General features: G+C 28.4%; 1 protein-coding gene across 5 annotated transcripts in view; it reads right to left on the bottom strand.

Annotated features, from left to right (window-relative positions):
* Positions 1-25,193, bottom strand: part of LOC129958259 (focal adhesion kinase 1-like) — a 104,693-nt gene that overhangs the window by 70,200 nt on the left and 9,300 nt on the right. For 4 of the 5 annotated variants that reach the window (XM_056070575.1, XM_056070578.1, XM_056070576.1 and 1 more), the window contains exon 2: positions 23,033-23,231. In XM_056070575.1, the coding sequence (XP_055926550.1) occupies positions 23,033-23,184 (152 nt within the window). In that variant the 5' untranslated portion in view covers positions 23,185-23,231. Of the gene's footprint in view, positions 1-17,121; positions 17,198-23,032; positions 23,232-25,193 lie in introns of those variants that run through there. The other variant, XM_056070581.1, reaches the window with a different exon arrangement.

Below are 25,193 nucleotides of genomic sequence, written 5' to 3'. Positions count from 1 at the left end.
AAATATTTGTTCATGTTCAATAAACAGTTAATATCAGTTTGCTACTTACATAGAGTTAATTTTTTTGATATTCCCTTATTACTTCATATGTTTTTACAAAACTTCCTTTCGATTTACATCACTACTTCAAATCTTCAGTAGACTTCAAATCTTGATTTTTGTACTTTAGATTTGCTCAGTCATTATCACTTTTCAGACAGATTTTTAAACACTGTTGTAAACGTTTGAATCAGCAGAGGGGGAAAGAGACAGCGGATATTTTAAATCTTTTTTAAAACTTTAACCTTAAAAAACATTCCGATAAGTCATGAATTTTTATTTCAGTATTAGCAATAAGTAAACAATGCTACACAGCAAAATTCCTGACCTAAATCTCCCGATAGATGGAAATTGCAATACTTTGAATAGCTTTTCTGAATTTCAAATTCTAAGCTAAAATCTTATCAAGAGAAAGAAGTACGTTTTGTCAGAATGAGCAGTAGCATCTATGCTGTTCGCCATCTCTTGGATTCGCACAAATAAATGTTCTTAAAACAAATCGCTGTGAAATATTAAAAGCATGGAAAATTTCGAAAATGCTAAAGGTAACCAATTATTTTGTTTAAATAGACAAAATTACCCTATTTGTAATATTTTTAAGCCTTATTTTATTCTATAGGCTAAAAAATTTAGAAGCTATATTAGGCAGCTATTTACCAACTATCAATAACAACTTTTCTTTCGCTACAATGCGTCACGACAGGGATTCTGAACAGTTTTTTCGCCAAAAGACAAAACAAGTGAAAAGACAGTTGAAAAGCCCTACAGAAGCACATGCAGTCAGATAAAAACACGACGAGTGAAAGATTCTGCCCGTATGCAACTGTTTTGCTTTACTGTATCCATGTCATAATGAAACTACATAATCAGCAAAACTGGAGTAAGTCTGGGTGAAAAAATCCTAAGCTATAGCAGTATAAACATTACTCGAGCCTAAGCCTATCGACGAGGCAATGTGCATCACTTGTGTCAGCTGGATGACTAATTTCAAAATAAATGTTAAGAAAAGACTCATTAAAAGAGAGCATTTACAAAAGAAGAGATACAGGGTCTGAATTTCAATCAACTGTAATAATTACAGAAACATTTTTATAACGTTAATATAATTATTAAGCTAAAAACTGTTTCATTGCGTAGATATGTATTTTTGCCATTCTAAAATTATTTAAACATTAGCAAATGAAATAATTTGTTTAACTTTATATTTTTTTAACAAAATAAGGTAAAACTTTTCATGGAAATATATTAAACTTAATCCTTAAAATTCATGGAAACTTATAACTCTCAAGAACCTTAAATCTTGAATTAAAAAACTAAAATCAAAATTTGTATTATTTTTCCTGCACTCCTTACACTTATTGCATTACTATACAAATAAGGTTGAGAAAAAATAACGTAATGAAGGATATAAAAAAAATCGTTTCCCGATTTATAAAAACGAATATGAAATCATATTCAGAGAAAAGGGTAATTTTGTTCTCTATCATTAAAAATATTTAAAGATTATATATGAAAATTAAAATAATCCTCATTAAAAATAATTTTATCATTGCAATATTAATAACTTAACTGTTTTGTTTTTCTTTCTATATTATATTATATATATATATATATATATATATATATATATATATATATATATATATATATATATATATATATATATATATATATTATGTAATTAAAACCATCTTGCGTTTCAAGAAAGTTCTATCCAATTGATTTAATTCAGAATCCACATTCTTGAAGTTTTTAGGGTTATAAATAATTTTTATTTTCGAATTATAGCGTCTTTAGAGATTTATTTCAAATTATAAGTTTGAGAATAGAAAATTCAATGCTAGTATGGGTAGACGATTAAAGGCTTTAAACATATGTTAATTGATACCAGCAAAGATGCCGAAGTATGGCTGAATTCCGGCTAACTACATTATACTTGAATCAACAGGACAATTTTTAATACTACCGACCTAGAAGTAAAATATGTAAAAATTTTACTAACATTAAAAAGCACAAAGCATGTTATTTTTTTAAATGTTTGAATCTGTATTGAAACTTATAAAAATTGTTTTCTAATTTTTATACTTATTACTTGAGTTCTTTCAGAGGAAAACCATTAAAGTAAATAAACGAATCAAATTTGGGCCTTCGTTTTTCTGAGAAAATTTTCGGTCCAGTGCAAAGAATCTAAAGTGTACGGGATTAAGATCAAACTCGGTCAAAAGAAAAAGATGAATTTTCGAAGCCAAGTAGGGCCAGACTTTAAAAATCAAACATGTGCATGATTCTATTACGAGAATTTTCGAAAATGATAACTATAGCAAAAGTATTCAGCTCACAAAACACACTTTTAACATCACCTAAACATTTCAGGCTCTTTCTAGCAAAGATTTCCAAGGTTCATATATCTTCATAATATTTTCTCAATGTGTTTCACCTATCACCTGCACGGAAATTACCTGTACAAAACGTTTAACTACGCTCAGAAGGATTCAGTTAGATTCACAGTTGGATCGTTAATTGGGTATGGTGATGCAAGAACTATTTTTGGCAATGCTCCTCCGAACACTGGGGTGTGGCTAGTTTTAGAGTTCGTCATCTAATTTTTTTTAAACATTTAATCCATTTTAATTCAGGCTAAACTTTGAAAAAAAGTTTTTATAGTATCTAAAACTTATCTCTGGACCTCGGCAGTAAGCTATTTCATCTTTACAGATTTTAATGGTGGCTTGTTTGTTTGTTTTTATGCACTATCCCGACATCTTCAGGGTGAGCGAATTGATGTCGCTGTAGATAGAAAAGGACAAAAGATAATCGCTTTCAAACAAAAACCGCGTTCTGAAACTTATTTCAGCTCTCCTGTAAAATATTAAACATTTTATTTAAGATAGTTTACTTCAAACGCATAGATCTTTGATTTCCAGTAATCTGTTAAGTTTAGTTGTATTTACGTTCCGTTTTGAAGCAGCAAGAGGGCTGTTTTGAAATGGGGATCGGGATTTTAAACCATGATCAGATGACAAGGACGACACCCGAGCGATACCAGTCAAAGATTTTGATAATTATACGATCATAACTTTCATTCAATTCGTATTCGTAAAGTAAACAAAATTACAAAATTATGTGAGGGGCAAAAAAAAAAAAATCGTACAATCCAACAACCATCAAATCAATGTGAAAGTACTCTTGCAAACTGCGAAGAAATGAAAATTAACCAAGCGATCATTTTCATGCAAAACAAAATTAAAATAAAGTAGTTTTTCTACGACATTTTAATTTCAGAATCCTGCAATGATTTTTGAAGGCTATTACAAACGAATACTGATGTAATTTTTTTAAAAATTATGTTAGTTAAATTTATAGATCCAAAATAATTATACACATTACCTCACAACAAATTAATCAGAAATAAAATTACACAACTACTTTAAAGCTTATTTCAAATTCTTTTATAATACTTGCAATTTTAAGTCATTTTAAACAAAGAACTTATTGATAATTATTTTAACCAAAATATCTAGCCTTGTTCTTAAAATTTCGACATACAAGTGGATAAGAAAACATTACTAATTAAGAATATATTTTTCAATTTCTTTTTCTATTAAAATGTTAAAAAGCTAATTGAATGAACTTTCATAATATATTGTGATATTATCAATGGTCTTATTCATTTAAAACATATGAAACATGCTTTAATAATTAGCACTGCAATTACAATTTGTAGAAATAAAATGAAAGTAAATTCAAGCAGGATAAAGATTCAAGACATGGAAAAAAACAATCAATTGTTTAAATAGTCCACTTTTCTTTGCCAATTAGTTGCTAAAAATGCTTAAGTACACAGGCACTAATAAAATGAAATAAATAAACACAGCTTATCTCAAGTGTCAATACATATCGGTAATTTAATTACTGGCTCTCAAGCGAAGCGATAAGAGAAATGCTATTTAATCAAGACACCACCGAAAAAAATAAGTTACATAAATGTGCAAACTCGTGTGACTAATATTAATGATTAAAATTTTTATTTCTCGAAATCCAATAGCTCCACGCTTTCGAGCCTGACACTCAACCATTTAATTTTCAGAAGTTAAAAGAACTATAAAAGTACTAAAAATGAATCAGCAAACAGATATTGATTAACTGTAGAATTTTTGCATTTCATATCGCACGAATTACTGAAAAAAGGACTTCATGGGAAAGTAACGTATTAAAATTCGTGTATTATATTTAGATAAAAATCGAGAGGGAGGTGAACTCTTTTGCTAAATGAATGTTAATAATAGCTGTCGAAAAGAAATTGTACAATAAAGTGTTCAATATTATGATCCCCCCCCCAAAACCCATGAGTATTTAAAATTAAATCTAATGAACGGTTTCTTTTCTTTTCCTAAAAATCGGTAATTAAAAAATACCCCCCCCCCTCCCCAATTTTCTGGTTTTGCTTCTAAATAATTGACCACAATTACATTGTATGGAATAAAAATCTCGAAACGATGTTCAATTCTAATAAAAAATAAAAGCACAAAACATTAATTTTAATAAAAATTCTAGAATGTGCCTTTATTTGAGTTTGTGATAAGGAAATATAACTTTTCATTTAATATTTTTAAAGCTAAATTTTACTACTTTCAAACTCTTAAGCATTTTCAATCGTCCTTCCAACTTCTATTTTTGAAAGCAATCTCTTAGTTATTAGGGTAATGTCAGTACTTCTTAAAAATGAAACATAATTCCTATATGATTTATATAGTCTTAGATAAATCACTGGCAGAAGAGAAAATGCGTACCAACGCAGTTTTCCAATTTTTTTAAAAAACTATATTCATTAAGAACATATAATACATAAATGCATTCATACAAGACAAAATGACTCTCCACAAGTATTCAACAGAATAAAATATTTCGATAAAGAGATAAAAAGAAGAATACAATTAATAGAAATCAATCTCGAGCACTGCTTAAGAAACGGTAATATACGTGATTATTTTATAAAAGTATTTTTGTAAAAACGACTGAAATCATTCACATCATGTGTCAGATAAATATGTCAATAAAATCAAAGTGCAGGAATAATTTAACTTTTATTTATCAAATATCAGTCTGTTGACAATTAGGTTATTGGATCACAGACCCTCAAATAGCTACGAAAAATTTACATTTCAAATTAATTAGTGAAGAACCCACGTCCAGATATTTACTTGACATAGACTGACCAGTAGAACACGATGCAGGCTTTGAATAATTTTGCTAGGCCGAAATGACAAATGTGGTCAATAAAACACATAAAACGAATAAATATTCCAATTTTAATTAAATATATTTCATTGATTTAATAGTATCCATTGCGATGTGTTTTTTATAATTTGTTTTTCCCTATTGCATTTTCAAGATTCCACAATTTTGTTTTTAGGTATAAGACATGCAAGGCATAGTCTCTCTTAGGCACCATTCAAGATGGTGCTTAATTTCGACTTATTTGTTTTTTTAAATTTTGGTTGTTAAAAATATCTATAGAGTGGTAAGAAGAATTAAATTTTCGGGGGAATTCAGCTTAAAATAATTATATGTATTCATTTCTCGGAACAATAAACAAGTTATGTATTAGGTGAATAATTATGCATTGAATTACTTTTGCGAGAGTAAAGGTTTACATTCTTTTGTGTAATCTGATTGAAAATATTTTAGGCTAGATTTTACAAATAAGACTATAGATGAATTATTATATTCCATATAGATGAATACCAATGAAGTTCAATGTAAAAAATTATTTAGAACAGTCTAGAATGATGCTTTAAACACAAACAGCTCCAGATTTTTCTATTACTTGCGTGAATTCATTGCTTCATAAATCGTACAATACATTTAAATCTGTATAAAAAGGAGCAAATTCATTGAAATATGCATCTACGCAATTTAAGTAAATCCAATCACTAGAATTTATTTTTTGAATTAAGCAACAGACTGGAAAACAAATAATAAATGAATTCCTTTTCAATAAAACGGCCAGTAACAGTCCAACATTAGCCGAAGCAACGGCCTGTCTAGTTGAAGCAAAGCAGAATTATATCCAATAAACTCGGAAAGAAAAAAATGGCAATCCGAATTAGCCATGCAATTATTACATTGTTGACCAAGGGCATTTTGTAGAAATCGACGAGTGCGGTCGGTAAGTTTCCCGAAAGTGAAAAAGAATGTATAATACATGGCCTCTTAAAATATGGTAATCAGAAGACGTTCACTGATATCAAAAGACGTCATATGACGTCTCCAGTCAATAATGCTTTAACTACCATTCATTTAGAAACTTCCTTACAATTGATCGCATCAGAAACAACAGTTACGTAGTCGGGCTGGCTGCATGGAGGTTTTATTTTTCTCGATGGATGGTATAAAAATTGGCTATTAAAAAAAAGAAAAAGCTTTCCAGGGCGGCATTTCCTGCGCTATGGTATTGTGTGTAGTAAAGACTCCACATTACACAATCCCACAAAAAAGATTTGACAGTATTCATGTTATCTAAATGATATTCAATAAAATATCATATATATTCAAAGTTTCCAAAATTAATTGAGGATTGCTAAGTTGCATTTATTCATAAAAAGTGACATCTGACATGATAAACATTTTAACATTACTGATTTAATCGAAAAACATAAAGGGAACAATTTGATTCAAATGGCAGCAACTTCTAGCTCTGTAGGCATTCGTCTGTGAAACATAACAGTTTTAGTTAAAATCATGCCGCTTCACTTTGCCTTTGCTATTAAAAAGGATATGGAATTTAAAAAGTAAAACAAAAAAAAATTATAAAATCTTCCAATAAACACTTGAACAATTCAATGTCCTCGTGGTCTCTTTTCAATCTAAAACGATTTAGCCCAATTTCATTTAAATGAATCTCATCGCCCTCAGTACAATTGAAAATTATTGACCGTAACAGGTGGCATTTAGATTTCAGTGAAAACAGAAGATCAGGCCAGACAGGGGAGAACAGATTCATAAAACGAGTCATTTTTCCTTGAGGAAACATTTCTAATTTACTGACATTCATAAATTCATAACTATATATATTCATAAGATAAATATATATAATTCTTCGAGAGCATCTTCCCATTCAGTAAATTTAAATATTATCATCGTGAATTCAGAAGCCTTTTAACCAGAAAAAGTTGAGCGAAAAATTTCCAGCAAAATTAAAAATTTAAAAATGCGCTTATAACGCCTATATACAAAAAAGCGATAAACTGTATTCGGTATGAACTTCCTTTGAACCGTCTGCACTGCTCACATCCTCTTCCTTTTTAGTGACGTTTTTATCAACGAATCCTTTTTGGTAGAAAGTTCTTCGTTCTAAATTGTGAATCCGTTATTTAAGTACTCAGTCGATTTTCTTTCATATCCATCATATTAAATTTTGGCAATTTTAACGCCAACACAAATGGTATATTCAAAAGCAGCAATTAAAAGAATTGAAAAAGAAACAATATCCATTCTTGAACTTATATGTACAGTAAAATCTCTGTATAGCTCTCTTATAGCCGATATCAAATTAACCATCAATATCAAAATAACAGCACTTTCGAAGTCATAAATTGAAATTCAAAATTTAGCCCATTGATTATATTATATACTGTAATAGTGAATTTTTATGTCATCAATTTAAAAAACAAAACTTTCAGGTAATAATATACATATGACGTCTTAAAATGCAGGGGGGGGGGGGAGTTCTAAAATATTATGTGTTTTAAATAATCCGAACGATTTTCGATAATATTCAATTGTGGTCGAAAGATCGTAAAATATGATAGAATTTTGCTCGCTGCAGTTTCTACAGATGGCAACATTAAGTATGAATAAATGAGTTCTAGAGACATATGCAAATATTCAGAAAATAAATTTTTCGATCTTCCGGTGCTGCCGGGTTAGGAAATTCTATACTGAAAACTCTTTAATATCAAAAATATAATCGTAAAAAAAATAAACTGAAAGGTAAAAACGTTTCACATCATCATATCTAGTGTTATTTTGCTCAAAATCAATAGGGTTTAGTTTTAAGAACAGCGGACATGGTGTTGCAAACATAAAAAATAGATACATAATAAATAATTCCTGATTTTGAATTATCCAGATAATTATAAAAATTACCAAAGTGATTCACTTTCTGAAAAATTGGAGAACTTACACTTTTTCGATCTCAGAAACAGACTGATGTACAAAAAAGAAGACAAAAATCGATGTAAGATAAATCATTTTTGCACATGTTAAATTCAAATAACTGATTTCAAAACAAATTTTATATTTCCAGATGATAGCTTTTTAAAACCATTTATTGACAATTAATATGTATCCGTCATGATAATTAAAGCACACCTGCTGATGAATATGCTTGATCGATTAACATAAGCATATCAGTTTCATTCTAAAACTATTAATTTATTTCCGGAACGACAAAATGGAAGCAAGAAGAAAAAAGAAAGTCTCCGAGGTCATAGAACCTAATTTACATATTTAATTTTAATTTCAAATGAAATTATTTTTTCATGAATTGCTAGTTGTAGAGAAGAACTGATCATCAAATATAAATGAAGGTCAACAGTACATAAATAATTAACTGCATGTTCAAGTCTAGACAACGCCACATGTTGACACACTGGGAAAAAAAAAAAAAAAAAAAAAAAAGGAAAGAAAAGAAAACCAGAGCGAAAAAGATTTTTTTTTAAAGAAAACAAATTTAGGCCAAGACACGGATACTGAAAATTTATCGAAATGATTTTCTTAATAAAGAAATAGTAATAAATTATATTTTTAATCACAGAAAATGCAAGGTTTCAAATAAAATTTCTGATTTCAAATAGCGTGACAGTTTTATACAGCTTCATGACCATAAACCATTTGATCACTATTTTATTCGGACTATTCAAAGAAAGTGCTTTAATTCTAGAAATACAATTAAAGCGAAAAATTTCTCGCTTTTTTAAAGGGGTTCACATTCGCTAGTAAACGTTAAAAGTAAAAATAACTACCGAATGATAATTCACAATTTTCGCAAGAGCAGTTTCGTGCTTTGAATTTTAAAAAGACAACCCGCTGTTTTATGAATACTCACTTTTTTTTAATGACACTATAAAAATTCAGCATTTCTTAAGCAACCTTATTTCAAGTGACAGCTAAAAGGAGTAAAATCAAACATCTAAAACCATTTACATCTATAAAATTAAAATGTAAACAGTTTTTCTCCCTCTCTCTTACTCTCTTGCCTTTCATGATTTTCAACTACAGGAAACCATATAGGGTATAAGGGAGAGGGATCTTTTTTTTTTTGTTTGTGTGTGTGTGTGTGTGTGTTTCTTGAATCGCTCTGACCTTTCACAATAATTATAATTATACAAAATTATTAGTATAATTATAAATTAATGTAAAATATTAAAAATTCAATAGTTAAAAACGTAATCAATGATATATCAGGGTAATATGGCCAGTGTTGCTATTACAGCCACATGGAGGCTTGAGCAATGGTTTACTTTTATATCAAAGAAGCGCTCTATAACTATGAAAAAAAAATTAAGAAGATGTCATAGCAGCGAGCAGCCCTGTGTTAATGTTAAATTCCCTGTAGATGATGAAATCTGCGTCATTTCAAAGCGGTTATTCCTATCTTGAAATCGTACGTTTTCCCGTTTATCATGTAGTTACGAATTGAAATAATATAATGTGCTCTTGAATCTAATAGGATTTCTTCCTAGGATAAGATACGATACTCTACAATAAGATGTAATAATTTTTTTCGTAGCATTTATAGCTCTTGCACGAATCGCAAGAAATTACATGGACTATATTGTAGAGAAATAAGGCGCCACTATTGGCTTAGAACCTGTATAAGGCTATTATTTCAAAATCGGAAACTTGTTTAAATTATTATTCTAACCTATATCGTGCATTTTCCGCAATAGTTTCAAGCATTATGCCCGTTTGAATTTTTTACATAGTTTTTGATTTTTTCATTGCTTTTTACATTTAAATTATTTCAAATACGAATAAATTATTTCTTTTCATAAAAATAATAAGACTGGTGGTTTTTTTTTTCTTAGTTGAAATAAAATTCGATAGAAATGTGATGACTCGATATCAAACTACTTGTTCAATTACAAATGGTTTGATCAATCATTTGTAAATCAACAAACTTCAAATCATTTGTTTTAAGCCAACTTCTCGACGCTCTTCCGCAAAATTTCTCAAAAATTCTGAAGTTCCCAAACATATACATCATCTCTTAATTTAATCTCCCAACTGAAAATTGTTTAAAGTAATTCATTTATTTAATGATTTAAAGAAATCCAATACATAAAAAATTTAATGATTTTTGTGGAAATAAAAGCACCTAATTTAGAGACTATTATGGTTAATTTTTACTGTTGGGAATAATAGTTGCTTCTGTAATTTTTTTAAATGCGAGAAGTTTTATTAAATCGTTGTTTACGAAGCAAGGAAAAAAATCTTACCAAACCTTTGAAATTAGGGAGAATCCTTTGCCACTTAAAAAAACACGGAAACTTAAATGGAAATTCTTTAAGTATTAAATATGTCCATACGATTTCAATTTAACAGATGGCAAAAATACATGCAGTCACTATTTCAAATTGATATTTCATTTTCTTTTTCTCCCGTTACAAAATACTTATGTTTCAAAAAATAAGAGTTGAATAAAGTCGCAGTTTCACCTCAGAAAGACAACTGCATCTGTCTTGAGTAAGACGCAACAAAGCCCAGAGAACCTAATTGAAGCTCACATTTAAACTCATTCATGTAGAATTCTGCGCAAACCACCAGCACAACAGAAGCCGAACTGCGCATCTACAAGTCCGCATCGTACAATGAGTAGAGTCAACTTTAACAGTTTTTTTTTTTTTTTTTTTTTTTTTTTAATAAAGACAGTAATCATGTAGTGAAAAGTTGCATAACTGAATTAATTGTTCGTATACTAATCGCATAAGGCAGCATCCGTTTGAAATCATGGTAAGAAATAAGTAAAAATGTTGTAAATGAGATAAAATACGAAGTGAAAATTAAAACGGAATATTTTAATAAACAATTTTGAAATGCGCCGAAATAGATTTTTAAAAAATAAAAAAAAAATACTAGAAAAATTTCAATTTTGAAATCTTTTATCCTCCCGCACTTTCTTATATTACCAGAATGAAATATAAAATAAAAACTAAATATGCAGAGGCGAGGATGTTTGTAGAGTCGAACATCAAACCCTAGGCAAAGAAATATGTACTTGGTTGGTTTGTATGTTTTTTGAAACAAGAGCTATTTTTTAGACAAAATGTACTTGGATATTAACATACATGACCAAATATAACACAATTTCGCAGAATGCAAAAATTCCAAATGAAAATATTTTTTTAAGTCAACAAAAGAATATTTAAATTATATTAAAAAGTGGAAGAGGCTATTTTCAATAACTGCATTTTGTAAATCAATAATTCATTGACACATTTAAATTGAAGCTTTTTACGTGTTATGAGAGGCGTAAGTTTAACATATGAACGGAAATTTCGTATGATAAACTAGTGCCTCACTGCTGTAGCGCCTCTAGGCAGCCGCCTAGAGTCGCCTAATGGTGAAACCAGCCTGGCGGAGGTGTTTCAAAAGGTTTAGAATCCGAATATCGATAACATTTTACAATTAATATCAACGTAAATAAAGCATTACTAGTTCCTTTTAAGGTTCTACAGAGTAACTAGGTGGCAAGGATAAAGAACTCATCAGCATTAAATATGAGGGAAATTAAAACGCGTTCTCAAGTTTTTATTTTCTCTGATGTTGACTTATATTCGTTTACACATGGCCCTAACAGACAATAATTTTAGCTCTGTACGGCAGATAATTAAAATTAAAAAAAATTGTTAAGTACTATAGTTAAAGTAGCGTGAATTTTCATCAGATAGTGATTTCGCGGCATTTAAACTAAATGAATCAAGGTATTTTACATTGTTTACTTCATTGAAATCTCAGATTGAATATCTTACATCAAACAATTGTCATAAAAAAATTAAGTCAATCGAATACTAAAACGATTTCAATTGAAAATATTAATTGAATTGGTTTCAATAAGCCGAGCTTGTTTTGTCTAAAAGATTATCGCTTCTCTAGTTTCGGATCAGGTATCTTCACCCACGAATAATTTAATTGCGATAGAAAGAGGTTAAGAGCACTTCTCTTCACTCAATTTCTTCGCGATTGTTTTGCAATTCAAAGTGAAACGTTTTATTTTTAGCTAGATTCCAGTCCTTAAGAAGTAAACTGATTCTCGCCTTTGCACACTCAGACATAAAAAAGCCAAGGTTCAATATAATTTGCCTGAGGAGCAAACTAGCGGAATATGAAAAAGAGAGGCAAATTCGAACTAACAGGAAAAGGGTAATAAATAAAAAGTTTCACAATAGAAACCGAAAAAGGCATTTGAATAAGATACGAGAGGCAACCTTCAACAAAAACAGAAAAAAATTAGCAAAATCTAATTTGTGAAATCATAATATTAGAATTTTTGCTTAAATATCCATACACTTTTACACACAGATCCGAAATATAAAAATGCTCAAGAATTATCAAGTGCATAAACTTATCTACTATACACATGAGAAGATTTTTTTTTCTAAGTCAAATCAATGCTTCATAATTATAGAAAAATACTTGCTATTGGAAAAATACATTCCAACTTAATTATTACTAAAATTGTACGAGTCTGAAATTCTCAACTCGAAATAATCAAGTTATAAATTTAAGTAAATAATGTTTTCCTATACTTATTCAAATTTAAACATTCCTGGGACTAATGAAGGCAGCTGGTATAGATCTACATTTATCAAACCGATTCATAAAAAAAAAAGGCAAAATTTGCACTTAGTTATTTTTTTTTCGCACCGATTCGATTATATTTTAATTCATATTAATTCCAGAGTTACCTAAACTTAATACTGAACGACATAGGATTTTTGTAAAGATGCATTCAAGTACGATTTAATTTGTTAAAGCAAAAAATCAATCAGTTAAAGCAAAACCATAAAAATCAGTAAACAGTAATATTTACTTGGAAAAGATAGAAAGTAAGGAGGAAAAAAAAAAATTCTTTACAATACAAATGCAGTAATCAATGTTCCAAAGATTATAAACTGCATTAAGTTTATAAGATCTATATTAGCACATATGAAAATTAATGCAATTTATAAACAGTTCGTTAAATTCAAACTTTAATGGATATTCAGTATAGCAGCTGACTGAGGTCAGAAATCTTGTTTCAAGACAGAATATTCTTTTAAATATACCCTCTCTTCCTCGGTTCACTGAGTACTTTTGAAAAGAACCCAAGATCACCGTCCCTCATATAATTCACGCTTGAAGGGAGATTGGAATAATAATTGCTTTTAAAAATCTCCATCAATTCTTTCCAAAACCATTCAATGATTTGGCGATCTAAGACTACTTGTAACCCTACAGCCGTTAGTTGTTCGACCGGTTACATGAGGCATTTTCATTCATAACGTCGCGTGATTAAGACACCTCAATGGCCTTCACGAAGAAAAGGAAGAAAAGCACGGCACTTCCTCTAAACAATTGAATTAAAACAATTTGAAGGTAACAAACTCATCGACACAAAGTATTAAGACTTATAGACGAAGTTATTCGAACGACACAGCCACCTAAACATTCGAGAAACCATTAAATAGTTACTTGTTTTTCAATCCTAACAGACCGTTTATTTGAAACGCATGCAACTATAAAAAAATATCAACAATAAATTGTGAAGGAAACGAAATGTGTGTATTCAGGTCATGAACTAACAGAAAGGAAAAGGTGGGCTCATCTTTAAGTTGAAAGAAAATAAGGTGGGTCATATATCGACTTCTTTTTTTCCCCCTTAAAAGTGAAAAGAATGTCAACGGAAAAAGACGGCTTTAAAAATACATTTTTTTTTTTTTCATGCATTAAAACATTCATTTAAAAATGATTGTGTTTAATATTTGGTTCACTCTGAACATAATCACTTTTGTTATTCTTTTACCACTAAAATAATGTTTATTCATAAACTAAATATCCGCCATTTTACATTGAATACAAGAAAGAAATCTATTATGCACCACTCACTTCTATCTTTCATTTGAGATTAGCGTTATCAAAATAAAAACAAAATTATAAACTTGTAACTTCTATTAAGTTATAGTGGAAAGCAACATTAATTGCAGACAAGTAAAAGCAAACTCGTTAAAATAATAATAATTCAGTTATTTCCCAAAAATCGCAATCATTAGCTAATTCAAAAGGAGAAAATACTACAGAACTTATATAAATAAGTTCTAAAAATGTTTAAAACAATTCTTAAAAAGATCCTTCAGAAATGCAATTATAAAGCAGCTGTTTATAAAATAACTATAAGCCCTCCTCCCTCAAATCTCCAGATGTTACCCCTTAAACGATAAGAATCGAAGAATGATAAAAGTCAATCAACATGCGATACTGATGGGGGGGGGGAGTTCAATAAGAAAAAGAAATATGGGAAAAAATGAGGAAATATTCATCTATTTATTCCATTTACAAACTTGCGGAGAAATTTTCAGCACTGTAGGAATCAATTTTAGTACTAATAGATCGTCGATATCTTATCTGTTTTTATTTTTATTTTAGTAGTAGAAAGGACAACCAATATTATGACTCGCATTCTTCAGGTCAATTTCACAAGGATACAATTTTTGGTATAACTTCTATAACTTTCCACAGACGAATTCCTTTAAAGTGGAGAAATTTCTTGCGACCCCGATTGCACAGTAAAAATTTGCCTTGACACCGGATTTGGAAAATATACATATTTTTTTTTTTTTTTTTTACGTTGATTACTGACAGCTAAAGACAAAATTAATTATGGTTAATTATTAGGTTCCAATGAAATCTTTTAAATCGAAATGATTTTCGTAACTATTTTTACATTAAATAAATGATATTTGACAAAAAGCACTATAAAAAATTTTGCGAATTCAGTAATTTCAAGCAATGGATCACGATCGACAATTCAAGAAGTTCCGATTTAAGTTAATATTTTTGTAAGATAAATGTTTTTAATTTTTCCGCATAATTAATTTCCAGGTTTTGAATTATTTTTTTTTAATAATGTTCAAAATCCCAATTAATTATATATGTTTTTTCATATATTTTACACATGAATATGTTTCCTTTAAGTACAAACTACATGAATTTACACACAGACTACAGCACCACACAATATCTGTGACATATCAGTCTCTAAAAACTCTTTAAATGGATATAAAAGTGTTAGTTATGAAATTTTGATACTGACTCCAATATGTATATAAAAAACAAATTTTAAATATATCCTTTAAGATAAAATTAATTTTAATTCATTATCAAAATATAATTAACAAATCAAAATAGCTTGTAGAAAACATTTTAATATAACCCAAAGATATAGTCATAAATAAGAAATTTCTTTATAAAGCAAAACATTTGAATTAGTAAACACTAAATTCACTTAAAAGCAGTTCTTGACAACCTCTTGGCGTATTTTTTATTTGATCCTATCAAAAAATGCAATAAAAGTGAATTACATAATTAAATATTAATTTACACAAATGTAAAAGATATAATGCGAAAATTGCATATTTCTCAATATTAAGTGCATTTTAAACATATCTGTTTTTAAAATAAGCAAAGAATCGGAAAGACAACGAACAACATAATTTTGTAAGATATTTTATGTTGTTGTCTTTGTTTTCGGATAAAAATTACATCATAAGAAAATCTTTCGGTCTCCATTTTATGGTTCCATTTGGCAGCAGAATAAATTATGTTAAAAACCATTTAGAAAAGAAAAAAACCAGCTCATAATACTAATAACTCTAAAAACACGTAAGGTACATATATTTTAATTACAAAGAAAGGACAGACTTAAGGCTTTCTAAACTGCTTGAATAATAAGGAGTTTATACAAAATTCTACGCGTTTCACATTATATTTGGGAAATCGTTGTTTCATAAATTTTATTTCAACAAAAAAAATATATATATATATATACTTTTTTTTTTTCTTTCTTTGTTCTCAAAGCTTTTTCTTTGCACTGGCTTGCTTAACAAATAACTTAAGTTGAAAATGTGGAGACTTCTGAAGTGCAGATACAAGAAATGGTTGATACAATACTTGGATGTGAAAAAGAAAAATTAATATAATTCAGGTGTTATTTTTAAGTCAATACTTTTAGTTAATTTTTACTCAATATCGTTTTATCTGTATAAGTTTGGAATTCAATCAAGACATACATTCAAGCAATAATTTATTTCGCTAAAATAACACCATATACGTTTGAAAATATTTATACTTTAACTGGTATTAACAAACTGGTGTTTTTACTTTCTTGTATTTATTTTCCATCTGAGCAAAAACAGAATAAATGTTTAAAAATAGCTAAATTTCGTATAATAGGCAAACTTACTCAAATATAAAATATATATAAAATAACATGTAAAAAAGTAACAAAAATTCCATAGAAATAAAAAGAAAAGAATTACAGAATCACAAGAAACTTGCCATATAAAATATCCAAGATAAAGAAACGTTCGCTCTTTATCAGTGGCCTATTTCCCAGTCCGTTTACTAAAGCAAAAAGTGGAATTTCAATAAAATATCGAATTCTGTTTTGCATCAATCAAAAGTACTTATATTCCGAACGTTTTGGTTCTCTTATAACGACTGCCAACTTATTAGGTTATTTTTTTAATCATCAATTAATCAATTTTTTAATCATCAATTAATCAATAATTTTTTAATTATCAATTAATCAAAATTCCTTATATTCCGAACGTTTTGGTTCTCTTATAACGACTGCCAACTTAATAGGTTATTTTTTAATCAATTAATCAAACCGCGTCCAATATAATCAGCGAAATAAATAGAAGAGATTAACAAATAACATAATAAACAATTACTAATTTTTAAATAACAGTACACAGAAAGTAATTTAAATATATGACATACAAAAACAAAAAATGGAAAATAAAGCTTTTAACACACCTTAGAAAATTTACATTTTTATGAAAAGACATGTTCTTAAGTACTTAGTTTTTCATTTTTTCCTGTTCGTCTGAACTTCCTCAACTGGCGACAAATAGATAAGAATCGAAATACGGTTTACGTTGAAGAAATAATGGTGAAGGGTAACTGCATTCGCCTACATTGGCACACACGAAGTTTACAATGGAACCGATTCGCTGTCTTCGGGTCAAAGTTCACCAATGATAACATTAACACGGGGCAGATAAACTAGAAGGGATTTAAATTTATTACTCCAATAATATCTCGTCAAAGACTTGATTGTGTTTCTTCAGAACAAATTGGTCAATTAGAGATTCATAAAAATTGAATTATGCAATTATAAAGCATTTTTATAACAAAGTAATTTTTAAATTGAAATAATGGCACTTATGCAAAAAATGGCATATTCAAAACAATTCCAAATCGCTGTTTCCAAACCTATTCAAATTTCTTGCAAAAAGAATACTTATCATCTGTATAATTTCTGTTAATTTAAGAACTACAGTACAAAGTACGAGTAGTTCTTTTTAAACTTAATCCATTAAGAACAAATAATAATAATAATGTACTTTTTCAAATAAAAAAGAAAACAAGATTACATTACTTGGGATATTACTTTAATGGAGTTTTAAGAATTAATAAACAGCTAACATTTTTAGACGCTGAAGCATATACATGCTTTAAAAAAATGGTAGAAAATGGCTGGGATCTTAGAATTTTAAGCAGACAATATCGAAAAATGCTGTGAGCTTTGTGTGGGGGGAGGGGGGGGTCACAATTTTTGAAACAAAGGAATTTCTCAAATGAGAGTTTAAAAAAAGTAGCAATGAAGAATGCCACTGAAGCATTCCAATACCATTTTAAAACAGGAAATATCAATTAATTCCGCACAGTTTCAAGAATAAAAATTACACATATTTATAAAACATCAAATGCAAGACTTGATTTGATAAAGTCGGAATTGCAAAATTTATAAGAATTTATTATTTTGAAAAGAACCAAATTGGCTGCACTTCAAATAAAAACTACAGAAATGCCAAAGTCTGAAAAATTCTGAAGGTGAAATTGTTGATTATAAATTAAATAAACTCCAATAAAGTATACTGCTAATAAGGAATGATTTCCTATCTCTAGATCTAGGTCACTGGTTCAAACACCAAAAACATAATTCATTCTACTGCATCATTAGAATATTAAAAGACACAAATACAATTATCTGAGCAAAAACTGGGCAGTAACTCTTAAATATCTTCTAATAGCTTATTTTAAATCAAAGGATTTTTAACTCAGATTGCTCCAAATAGAATTTTATATAACATTAAATGAAGAGTGCTGATCAGCTTTTTAAAACTTAATACAAAACCCCTTTTTTTTTAATCAAAAAAAACATTTTTGATAATCTATAAGAAGCATCAATGCTAATAGCACGTTTGAAAATATATGCCAAATTTAATCAACTTATATTTTTTGGAATAGAATTTTGCTTGAGACAACAGCACAGTCCAAGAAAGCCTGTGTAAACTATCAACATATAATTTTCTATGCATGCAAGATATCTACAATTTTTGTATGCTTGCTGTAAATTCGAAATAACTTTTAATACCTTGTTTCTAATCTTGTGGAAAAAAACAGTTGATGAAAATTTCTATTTTCTTCCCAAAAAGTAAGAAAATTATGGTTCAATAAATACATAAATATAATTATTAGTAAAATTCAGAAGCAATTTTTATTTCCAAATAAAATTTTTTATTGCTGAATACTCAACTAATCACGCATAAATTGATTTTTAAAAACTTAACATTTTAGTTATACTGATTTGGAATTGAGAAACAGAACACTGGAAAAAATTACAATATTTTGCATATTTAACAACATCTAAATAAAATTAATTTGAATAAATATAAAAATTAGTGAATGGCAGATGAAAAATCCATAAAAGATAAAAATAACTGTGCAGCATTGTTAGCTATTGATTATTTTATCTGAATTTTAATTTGATTAAACAAAAGACACTATTAATTCACTTATTTGGCGAGATGAGAAACTAAATTATTAACACATATTGTGAAGCTAGAATGTTATACTAGTTATACAAAAAGTAGAATGTTATACTAGTTTTTGCTAACCATCTTGGCAATATATACAAGAAATAATTTTTTTGCCATGTTGTTTAGCGATTTAATTAAATTCCCTTGAAATTTTTCATTTGTTGTGGCTATCTACAGATGTCTGTCTGGTTCTGCATTGCCAACTTCTTTATATAATCCTGAAACAACAATTTAAGCTCAATATTATATTCCATCAAAATGAGAATCTTCATTTTCCTGAATTGCTAGATTCATGTAAAATCCCCTTCTCTGCTAAAAAGTCATTGGAGAAGGGAGGAAAAATTTTGGAACTTAATTTAATAGACACAAAATATACAAACTGCTCAATTCAACATATAACCAAATGGAAATAAAGATTTTCAACCTTGAATTATTCTTTTTCATCACAGAAATTATCTTTATATTATATATAAACTTAAGAATACTAGAGTTAAAAATAAGTCAACAGCAAAAAGCTATATGATACATCATCACACCCACTTAAAAAGTCTGGAATATTACCCTGATACATTTAAAAGTAATTGAAATGTTTGAACTGAACATAGCTAAATCAAAAAAATTGTTCTTTTATGTTAAATCTAACTTCAAATTTAAAACTTACAAAAGATTACAAGGAGCCCTTTCTACAACCTCAAAACAAACAAATAATCATGATTTTATTCTCCTGGGATGCAGACACTTGTAGCTTAATAGAATCAATGTATGGTCAATTTGAGTCGCTTTAAATGACAAACTTTCCAAATTTTATAAAATATAAAATCCTTCCCAAACTGGGGAAATTTTAACAAGTTTTGAATGTTTTATAATTTGAATATTCTGAAAGGAACAAAATGCTCAAATAAAGAGCCTGAACTCAGATAACTTGATCTAAAAGAATAACATGCAGTACATGACCTAAGTAAAAAACAAGTTCCTAAAACAAGCAGCAAGTCAAACGATTTATATAAAAACCTAAATATAATAATTATTAATATGAAAATTTATTCTGAAATCACATCCTCCCAAAAGAAGAAATTGCCTATAAAAATCTCCACATCTGGCAAATTATTAGTTTGTATATGAAACATAGCTTGCCGTTAAACTTTAGTGACAGAATGAATCCCAATGAAAAAAATTATGCAAATTATATAAATTAATAAAGCTTAGGAAACAACTATTAAATACAAACTAAGAAAGAACATTCAATTCATTATTAATAGAGAGAAAATTAAATTTATTTAAATTTCAAAACATGATTTATTCATTCAGATTATAATTGATTGATATATTTATAAATGAATAATTGACTAATTTTTGTAAGATTTGATTTATTCTAATTCTTAGTTCAAAATCATAATTTGAAACAAGTATACAAAATTATTTTTCCCCCTCTTACAACTAAAGTTAAACTAGGTTGAATATATAGAAAATTTGATCTCTAATAATATTTTTTCATATACAGATAGCAATCCTGATGTTAAATCAGATTTTCTTTAGAAATCTAAAAATTACTTAAGAAGAAAGTATAAAGACTTTTTTTTTAAACTTATAGCTGCCTTTTTCTTTTACTAACAGAAAATGAAATTCTATTTGCATGACTGAATTATTGAACACTTCCTATACATAAAGGAGTAGTATACTAATTACATTCATGATAGATTTGTAAAAAATGTAGAATTCATTTAAAAACATATTTCTTCATTCATTCTTCATAAATGATTTTAGCTATTAATGGCATCTAAGGATTCTATCCCATTTTGAACAAATAAAATAAAATATTGTATATGGCTAAATTATAACCTGAAACAGAGATATAGGTTTACAATACCACAACACTGTATATTTCTTTAAGGACTGACTCAATCAAACCTTATGACATATTAAAAATATTCTAATGGCAAGGAGTAATTTTTTGTATGTATTCTTGCCTAATACTTTGAGATCCTAGGTAGCCTCAATATTATTTGAAGAGCATCATATTTTTAAACCAACAATAAATTTAGATTGGAAAGGAAAAAAGTCTCAAAATAATTTCATGCCTGTCACTTCATACTATCAGATCTAATAGTTGCTTTCAAAACATTTTTTTTTTTTTTCATTAAATTTTAAATTATATACCTCGCATTTTCCACAAAAGCATGGCTAGAAGCTAAAAATATTACATTTTACTAAATTATGACATTGTTACTATTAACATACTACCAATTTCTAATATTGAAATATAATCAACTTATCAAAAACTAAACATTTCATATGTATAATTAAACGAGAAGCTTAACAGAATATTGATTTCTTATAAATATATATTTTTCGATAAAACACAAGCTAAATGAAAAGCCTTTGCTCCAACAATAAATACAGAGTCGATTTCTATACTATAAAATGTTCTTAAGAAAATTGGAAGAAAGACCAATCAATAATGAAAATGCTTGCAATGTGAATGTAAATTCCATTAATGCAACTCCCGAATTAAATTTTACATATATTTATTTGATATTTTACTCTATCAAAATACTATTAAATTGTTAATCAAAATATTATTATTGCTAATTTTTCAAAAAACTGTCCTTCATTAAATTTTAGTTTTTCCACAAAAAACATATTCAACAAAAAAATTAACAATCAAAGAATTACAAGTGATAATTAAATTACTTCATTAAAAAAAATGAAAATGAGAATATTAAATTTTTTGTAACATAATATACTCATTTTTATTATATTATTATTATTTATTATATTATTAACTTTAATATTAAATGCAGTACAAAAAATCATTCAAAATATAAAAAAAATTAAAATCATAATAAATTAGAATATTGTTACAGTATAAACAAAAAGAAAATAAACAGCTATTCTTTTGCTAAATAAGTTTCTAATCATCATGACATCTTTTTATAACTATTCAGAAATGAATCTGCAAGGAGTAAGGTCATTTGTTACATTAAGAAACTGCATTAAAATCTTTAAAAGTTCAAACTTCCAATATGCATTTCCATAAAAATCTATAAGAATACTAATTTTAAAAATTAAATAAAAAGAAAATTGCAAGCATATCAAGGTCTCCATTCAGACATTAAAATATTTCAAAATTAATCCATGCCATTAATAATATAATCCCCATATAATATCAAACTTATATTTCAAATTAAACTTTATTAAAGAAAACAAGAAGTTCGAATTTGTAAGCCGAATTTAATCTATTCACTTGCAAACTACATGTTTAAAAATATATATATTGTTTTCAAAACCGATATTCAATCAAAAATCCCTTTAAAAAACAAATTATCAACACAAATATTACGGAAACCGACAACTTAATGACTCTTACATTATTGATCATAAATATTTACAGCAATTAAATATGCTTATATGTTTTACAGAGAGAAAAAAAAGGAAAATCGCTTCAGAGGAAAGTTATTTTTCTTTCTCAAGATTTTCAGTTTTTAGAAATCAAAACAGAATTCGGTAATAAGTCAATAATATATAAAGCAGGCCAACGTAACACACCTAATGGGCGAAATTAAAATTCATAAAAAAGAGGAAAAAAATGATGTAAATAAATATATATATGTTTCTTTCACACGGAATCTTAATATTATAACGCGCTGACAACTTATTACGAATTGTCATTTCGAGACAATTTAATTCAATTTATAAACACGGCGATCTTGCGAAACCGCAAGAGCATGGAACGGGGGCAAGTCTACATTTGGTACAAAAGTTTATGAAATTATCATGGATCAAGTTCCACTTTAAACATTATTTTAAATATCTACTCAAATGTAATGCAAAATATAGCTTACCTGCAGCATTCCTTTAAATTTTCAGCACTAGAAGAGTAACTACAGCTGTAGTAATTAGCAGACAGAACACTCGATTCTTCCTTGAATTTCGCGAGTTCCCAATACAGTTCACTTGTTACGGAAAAGAGAGGTAAAATGTCGTAAAATCCCATTAATGTTGCCAGTTTGATGTCGAATATTCTTCAGCACCTAAAATCAGCTGATTCAAAAAGACTCATATCAAATATTTGGCTGAAATAAACAAATTAAATGCATTTATTCCATTAGATTTTCAAAGAAAAATAAAATAGTCATACATTACAAAATAAAACAAACAAACAAATAAACCAAACCATTATAAAAATGTTTGTGCCTGCCGTGATGAACAGCATTAGCCAGCAATTAGAGGATTCATTTTCTAAGAAATAAGTACGTACAAACAAATATCTTTCCTTTTAAACAATTACTACAGTTTTTTAGCGACAGAAAATAAATTTTTTGCGATACACAAAAGAAACAGCAAAACAAATAGAGGAGCATGAAATATAATTACATTTGTAATTCCTTTTGGGGTAATTCTGGAAAAATAGCAAAAAGAAGTTATTTAATATTTAAGTTACCTGAACTGCTTAAGTGTATCACATTTTCAAAATGCCCAATTTTTGTTTTCCCCGGAAGCAAGTTTATATAGGTGTAGTCGGGATTAGTCATCCGTAATCTGCGAGAGAAAAAGTTATTCTGTTCTCTATCTGCTGCCTGAGTGATATACTGAGCGGTCTTGGAATACATCTCAACGGTTATAAATGCTTCCAAGAAGAAAAAACCCAAATAGTTAATGAGCTTGTATAGCTTGGAGCATCTTCAACCTAATAGAAAAGTTCTATTTCTTTTAGAAAGAAAACGAAGGAGTTGAAACTTTCCTCGATTTTCCTTTTGCCTTAAGGTAATCTGGAACAGTATTTAGGGCTTTATGCTACTCTTATCCAATCGTTCAAAGGAGGTTCACTCGAATTATCGACACCTGCAAGGAAGCCAGTCCTTAATAGTTGTATAGATGACTTTTTTTTTTCGCAAAGTCCTCTTTGTGTTCGATTTTCCAAAGACTTAGGAAAACTGGCAGCTTTTTCGAAAGACATGCGCTTTCATTTCTCTTCTTTTCTTTAAACCCGAATATGCATATATTTGAATAGTATCACACCTTTGGACACATTTCATGTTGCCAAATCCAAGTCAAAATTCGATCCTTTGAATCCCACTACACTTGCACATAACTGAAGCCATTTACATAGTTCTAGTCATAACAGAAACAGTAATGGATTTGCCAATTAGGCAGATGCCTGGAGCTGGTAGGCCGAGAAGGGGCCTCAACAAGTCAAGTAAGGAACTTTATTCTCTTACCCTATTAACAAAAAATGTCGGATGATAGTACAATATTTTAAGGTATTTTGTCTCTCTATTATATATTAACGTCTCGTTTGAAAGTAATGTTCGGAAATAAATTAATCAAAAAACGGAATCAGGAATCAGGAAATTCGCCACAAGAAAATAAGGGAATTGCATATTATTCTATCATTGCAAACTAAATTTCATTTAATGTTAAAAGAAGTAAGTAAGGAAGAGAGAGGGGGAAGGAGTATTAGCAAGTGAGTGAGACAGTGAAGTACTAACTTCATAAATTTATCAGCTTCATGTTATATGCAAACCCTTCTTACACTTGCACTAACTGCATTGTAAACTTACTTTGCCTAAAGTAATAAATAGCCAAATGCAATTTGTCATTCTTTTTTGTTTTTTATTAGCTATTATTTTTGTGAAATTTTTTTCAATATCATGAAAATCAAGTTCGTTCCAGGTCTTGCTTTTGTTTTGACTGGCCCTGATGTCCGGTATATTAATTCTTATACTAGATAATTTACTAAAATGAATTAAAAACAGCAAAGAAATTGGTCAAGTTATTAAGGATTTGTTTTAAGAAAACTGTAAAATACAAATTTAGCACTGGCATTGAATCAAAAGCAAGACTCCTTTATCCCATTAGCATAGGATATTGCATGGCACCTCTACGATGTTGTTCGACATTCTGAATGCAATACAATATTATGAAGATATCTTACTGCCCTATCATTATTGTAAGATTTAATATTGTACTTTACGATACTGGGTTTTCCTTATCTGTGCAAAT

Source organism: Argiope bruennichi, chromosome X1 (genome assembly GCF_947563725.1).
Source record: "Argiope bruennichi chromosome X1, qqArgBrue1.1, whole genome shotgun sequence".
Classification (NCBI taxonomy): Eukaryota; Metazoa; Arthropoda; class Arachnida; order Araneae; family Araneidae; genus Argiope; species Argiope bruennichi.
Note: the sequence above shows the minus strand (reverse complement) of the source record. Positions and strands in the feature narration are given on the sequence as shown.